Here is a 5,605-nt window from a genome sequence, read left to right as displayed (position 1 = left end):
GTGGTTGATGGGTGAAGTGGTTGAAAATTTGAAAGAAGGGAGAGTTGAGGATAGGGGTGTTCAAATGACTCGACAACCTGAACTATCAAACCCAAATTGTAAGGGTTAGGTTGGGTTAGTTTTAATTGGGGGTTGGGTTGAGTTGTTTTTGTTATGTGTTTTTGGGTTGGGTTGGGTTCGGGTTATACTTCTAAAATTTCGATTTGACCCAACCCAACCCGAATTTTTAATATTATAAAAGATATATATATATATATATTATAAATATTATAACTCACATATATTTTTATGATTTTTGTATGAAGTATGTGATAGATATCTTAGATTTTGATAATTAACATTTGAGTTTTATGAAACTTTAATTATCAGTATGTGTTGTATATAAATTTAAGTATTTTAAGTTAATAAAAAAAATGTAATAAAAAAGAATAAATACCCCGATAATCTAATCCAACCCAAATTTTAAAGGTTGGGTTGGTCCAAAAAAATCCTCTTAACCTAACTCAATGAGTTGGTATATCTTACATCTCAACTTAACTCATGTTGGTGAGTGAAACCGTATAAAACAAAACGTCACTAGATATATCTTCAAAGTAAGCAATTGGGCCATTTTGGACGGAAACCCTAAAATAGAAGATTCACTGTCATCCCTAATCGAGGGTTTTCAGCGGGAACCTAAAGCAGGAAGCTCCATCATCGCATTCAGTCTGCCAAAACCCTGTGTTCGGTTTGTTACACAATTTACAAAGAAAAAGCTTATTCAGATACCTAATCGGCGGCGGAATCCGGTGGGATGGGGAGAGAATTGCAGAAGCAGCCGCAGCAAGAGATGGCCTCCGCGGTGGAGCAGTTGCTCGCTGTGAATCCTTACAATCCCGACATTCTCCCTGATCTCGAAAACTACGTAAATGAGCAGGTCTCTTTCCGTCTCTACCGTCTATTTTCATTTCAATTTGAGTAAATTGTTATCATCTCCTCGATTGTGTTTTCATTTGTAATCGTACGTCAGAATTGAGAAAAATCTTATCTTATTTTAGTTCGAATGAATGTTTGTGTTTCAGGTCTCGTCAGAAACGTACAGTTTAGATGCCAATCTATGCCTTCTTCGCCTTTACCAGGTAACTATACAACTAAACTACTAGCTGCAAATGGATTCGCTTCTATTAGTACTTATATTGTTGATTTTGTTTCAACGTAGACATCAGAAAAACTCGTATTAGTAAATTATTCAGGAAAAAAAGAAGTTAGGCCCTAAATTCCTCCCTCGTAGTTCATGTTACTGGATGGGTTTGCCATTTTAATCCTTAAGTTTTCATTGTTGTTGTGTTCATATATCTTTAGTTCACTGTCATCACTTTAAGATAAATTAGGAACTAAAATGTATTATGGTGCCGCCCGTTTAACGCTTTGGACTTGGACCTTAAATCTTTTGATTGTTTAGCCTCTATGTTTTTCCCTCATTCGCATGGTTTATCTTCTAGCAAATTCATTATTATTTGATTTACAGTTTGAGCCAGAGAGAATGAGTACCCAAATTGTGGCTCGCATCCTGGTCAAGGTATGTTTTTCTTTTAAATTTCTGTCACCTCATATTGTGAACAATTCAATTCATATACCTTCTTCATTCAGCTTAATTGAGGTCTCTATGCAATTTATGAATAGGCTCTGATGGCAATGCCAGCTCCGGATTTCAGCCTGTGTCTCTTTTTAATTCCAGAACGGGTGGTATGTGTTAACTCTTTCTTAGTTCACCAACCCTTTGTTTTAAGTTTGTTTATGTCATTTTAATTCCAGAACAAGTGGTATGCATTAATTCTATTGTAGTTCACCCTCCCTTAAGTTTCATTTCCAATTTTACTTTGAGATCTCTATGTCCTTGTAAATTTGATTGATCTGTAAAGTAAACAATTAGGTTGCTCATTTATTCCTCAAGACATCAAACTGTTCTGTGTACACGTTTATTAAAGAATGTTCCGAAATAAATAGAGGAAGTAGCCCAAAGGAAAATACTAAATGAAGCAGATCACTTAACTGTCATTCCTTTACCAAAAAAATATCCGTCAATTTCATTCTAAACTAAAACATTGCCAACGAGCATTTTTCACATTTTCTGCTTGTCATTTTTTGTGCTTTCCAATCCTGCCCCATATTGACACATTTTTGATATATTAATATCAGCAAATGGAGGATCAATTCAAGACTTTGATTATACTTTCCCACTATTTGGAGGTATGAGTTCCTTTATGTTTTTCTTCTTTTTGGCTCCCAGCTGCGTAGCAGCATGTTCATGCTAAAGTTATGGCTACTTTGATCTTATTCATGTATAGACTGGAAAGTTCCGTCAATTCTGGGATGAAGCTGCAAAGAACCGTCACATAGTTGAAGCTGTGCCAGGTACTTAGGAACAAGGCAGAAATTTGTTTGTTTACAGTATTTTCTACTACCTTTATAGTCTTTAGGATGCATTTATCAGCGAATAACATATAAGCGGCATATTCTCGCAAGAGAACGCATTTGACTGACGGGAAGAAGAATTTAGATGTTTGGAGGGAACTTCCTCATGTGTCTTGGGTTCGACCCTCCATATGGAAAACCTAATAAGTAGAATCTTCTTTTTCAATTATTATGTTTTCTATGGTTGGCTTTATGGTGCACGAAGTCTTACTCAAGTAGTGGAATGGGCCACAACATGTATGAAAAATTATATGTTCAACTTGCAGAACTATTTTGTTTGCATCTAAAGACCAAACCTGGTTTGGCTATTCCTGACATGAAATTATGATGCAGGTTTTGAGCAAGCAATTCGAGCTTATGCTGTCCATGTTCTTTCCTTAACTTATCAAAAGGTTTCTAGATCTGTGCTTGCGGAGGTATGGATTTATGAAGCATTTGTCTACCGTTTTAATAATCTTGGGGTTGATTCTTCAACTGCTATTGTGATGAAACCAAAATATATTAAACTATAAAAGGTAATGGAATTACAAGATAAACCAAGTGTTTGAAGTAGTTGGACCCTCCTAATCTTGAGAATACTCCCAAACCCAAGTACATTTCACCAAAATATTGCCTACCTTTCTCCTTCCCTCCGGTAAACTTCTCCAACAAACTCTTAACTAATTGGTAATATGCCCTTAATAGCAGTTGAAGAATCAACCCCAAAATTCTTATTATATTTTACCAATAGCATTCCTATCATATTGTTGTATTTTTTTCATTTGTTACCCTGCTGCCTTGCTAATAATGTTATGGTTGATAATGTGTCATGTTGTTATCTTTTCTGCTGTTAGCTATAACATAAAGATTATTCCAAATATCCTTGTATTGTTTATTTTCTGTCTGACATGCTAAAGAGGATGCCAACCTATCAACCCCAACTCATGTCATTTTGGAATTTTTGCTTCAATCAATACTTCTTAATGCTACATGTTTAATACTCTGTGTGTATTCTAAATCTCGTGTGGGATGTTACAGGCAATCCAGATTGAGGGCCTATCTTTGGACAAATTTCTTGAGCACCAAGTTACAAACTCTGGTTGGATTCTTGAGAAAGGTCATGGGAAGTGTCAACTTATTGTTATACCACCCAACGAATTCAACCATCCTGAACTGAAGAAGAAATCATCCGATAGCATTCCCTTGGATCACATTACGCGCATCTTTCCGATTCTTGGCTAAACTAAGCCGATCACCGGTAACTAATGCTGTTGCTTCTATACATTTCGTATTTGTTCTCGTCGCTTCTTTTTCGGACTACTGTGGGGCTGCTGCTATATTATTGTCCAATTTTCCAATTATGCCATAGAAAGGAGATTACCCTTTAGGGCAGTTAGCTTGATGTTTATATTTTGTACTTTAATCATGCCATTTCATAATGGCCATAAGGTCATGAAGGGTGCGCCGTGGTCATGAGGCGAGGCGCCCTGTGTAAGATGGCTCTCCTAATTTTGAGAAGTGTTTTGCTTAAAATTATTATTGACCGTTCTTTGGTGTTGCAGACTTGAGTTCCCTAAAGAGCATGTTTGGCTTATCGTGTAGAGTACCTAAGAGGACTATGATTTTTTTTAAAATTTTTTTTTTTTGAAAATATCCCTTGAGTACCTAAGTTTCAAAATGTTATACTTTTAGTTTTATTTTAGTCGCGAGTTTTCAAAATGTAACAATTTTACTCTTGAAATTTGAATTTTGTTTCAATTTGGGTCTTAGTTGTTTAGATTTGCACTTTTAACTTTGATTTTTCACTAAATACTGCTCGTCTTTAATGATAATGTCCATTAATTAATTAAAAAAATTACAATTAGGTTTCATTATTTTTTTTTTTCACTATTAAAATTAACGGCAAATATCAATGTATATCCTTAAACTTTGAAGATTGTATCAATTTAAACTTCGAAAAAGAATTGTATCAATTTAAACCTTAAACTTTGGGGTTGTATCAATTTAAATCTTGAACTTTGAGATTTGTATCAATTTAAACCTCAAACTAATAATTATATTAATTTAAAACTTGAATTTTCGTAAGTGTATTAATTTAAACTTAGAACTTTTGTAAATATGTTAATTTAAACCTTGAGCATTTATAAGTGTATTCGAATAAAATATAATAGGAGTTTAACTTGATGTTTGCCCTAAAATTTTACTTTATAGTTATTTAAATTTAATTAATGGATATTAATACTAAAGACCGAAAGTAAGTATTTACTTAAAAAAAATTGAAGTTAAATGTGTAAGTCTTAAGATTTAGAGATCAAATTAAAATGGTAATAGTGTAGCAATTTAAAATTTAGTGGTCAAAGATAGACATAAAATCTAGGGATTAAAAAAGTTTGTCATGAATAGACCTTTTTTGGAAAAAAAAAATTGTAGTCTAAAGTAGTTTGAGAATTCCTGATTGCAGCTTAAGAGCATTTAAATGGCTTTTAGATGAAATATTCAAATTAGTTTTCTTTCAAAAAGTTACAAAATCAATGTTTACCCTAAAAACAGACGAGGCACCTTAAAATCGTCTCATTACATATTATGTTTTAAATATTATTATGACTTAATATCCTTGCTTAATCTTTTCTAGAAGCAAGAAACGAGAACGTTATTACATAAGTTTTAAGGTTTGGTGAGGATTTTTTTATAACTTAGTTTTGTTTTTTGTTTTCAGTTTTTCCTCAGTATTATGCATAATAAATATGCAAACAAAATTTCAGAGGACGAGAAAGTTGAAACTATTATTAAGCATGTTATTTTGTACATTAAAAGAACCCTAAACAATAAGTAAATAGTTATTTGATGCAGCCCCTTTTTTCTTTAATAAAAAGTTACCAAACATGCCATAATATTCTTGAAAAAACCATGGGAAAAATTACCTTTTGGTCTTCAAGTTTTGAAAAATATGTGTGTTTGGTTCATGAGTTTAAAAAAATGTACATTTTTAGTCCTAAGATTTATAAAAATAGATCAATTTGGTCGTTGAGTTTTCGAAATGTATCTTTTTAATTCCCGAGTTTTTAAAACTAAGTTTATAGTGTCTTTCAAATAACTTTATACTATTATTTTGAATAATTATATTGCAGTTTAAATTAGAAGAATAATTTTTTAAAATCACATCATCTCTATA

At 32.8% G+C, this 5,605-nt stretch overlaps 1 protein-coding gene across 1 annotated transcript; it reads left to right on the top strand.

The window, feature by feature from the left end:
* The first annotated feature begins 590 nt into the window (after nucleotides 1-590).
* On the top strand, nucleotides 591-3,994 carry EIF3K (eukaryotic translation initiation factor 3K). The gene is made up of 8 exons (XM_039022433.2): nucleotides 591-916; nucleotides 1,062-1,118; nucleotides 1,508-1,558; nucleotides 1,663-1,725; nucleotides 2,179-2,229; nucleotides 2,328-2,394; nucleotides 2,788-2,870; nucleotides 3,472-3,994. The coding sequence occupies exons 1-8, from the start codon at nucleotides 794-796 to the stop codon at nucleotides 3,673-3,675; spliced, it is 699 nt and encodes a 232-aa protein (XP_038878361.1). The 5' UTR covers nucleotides 591-793; the 3' UTR covers nucleotides 3,676-3,994.
* Nucleotides 3,995-5,605: the final 1,611 nt, after the last annotated feature.

Source organism: Benincasa hispida, chromosome 2 (assembly GCF_027475165.1).
Source record: "Benincasa hispida cultivar pf3 chromosome 2, pf3_genome.v1.1, whole genome shotgun sequence".
In the NCBI taxonomy this organism is placed as follows: domain Eukaryota; kingdom Viridiplantae; phylum Streptophyta; class Magnoliopsida; order Cucurbitales; family Cucurbitaceae; genus Benincasa; species Benincasa hispida.
Note: the sequence above shows the minus strand (reverse complement) of the source record. Positions and strands in the feature narration are given on the sequence as shown.

Bases quoted from the DNA above. Each gene is read 5' to 3' on its own strand.
- EIF3K (XM_039022433.2), top strand. From the start codon at position 794: ATGGGGAGAGAATTGCAGAAGCAGCCGCAGCAAGAGATGGCCTCCGCG. The intron at 1,559-1,662 runs GTATGTTTTTCT...ATTTATGAATAG, and splicing joins TGGCTCGCATCCTGGTCAAG to GCTCTGATGGCAATGCCAGC. The intron at 2,871-3,471 runs GTATGGATTTAT...GGGATGTTACAG, and splicing joins CTAGATCTGTGCTTGCGGAG to GCAATCCAGATTGAGGGCCT.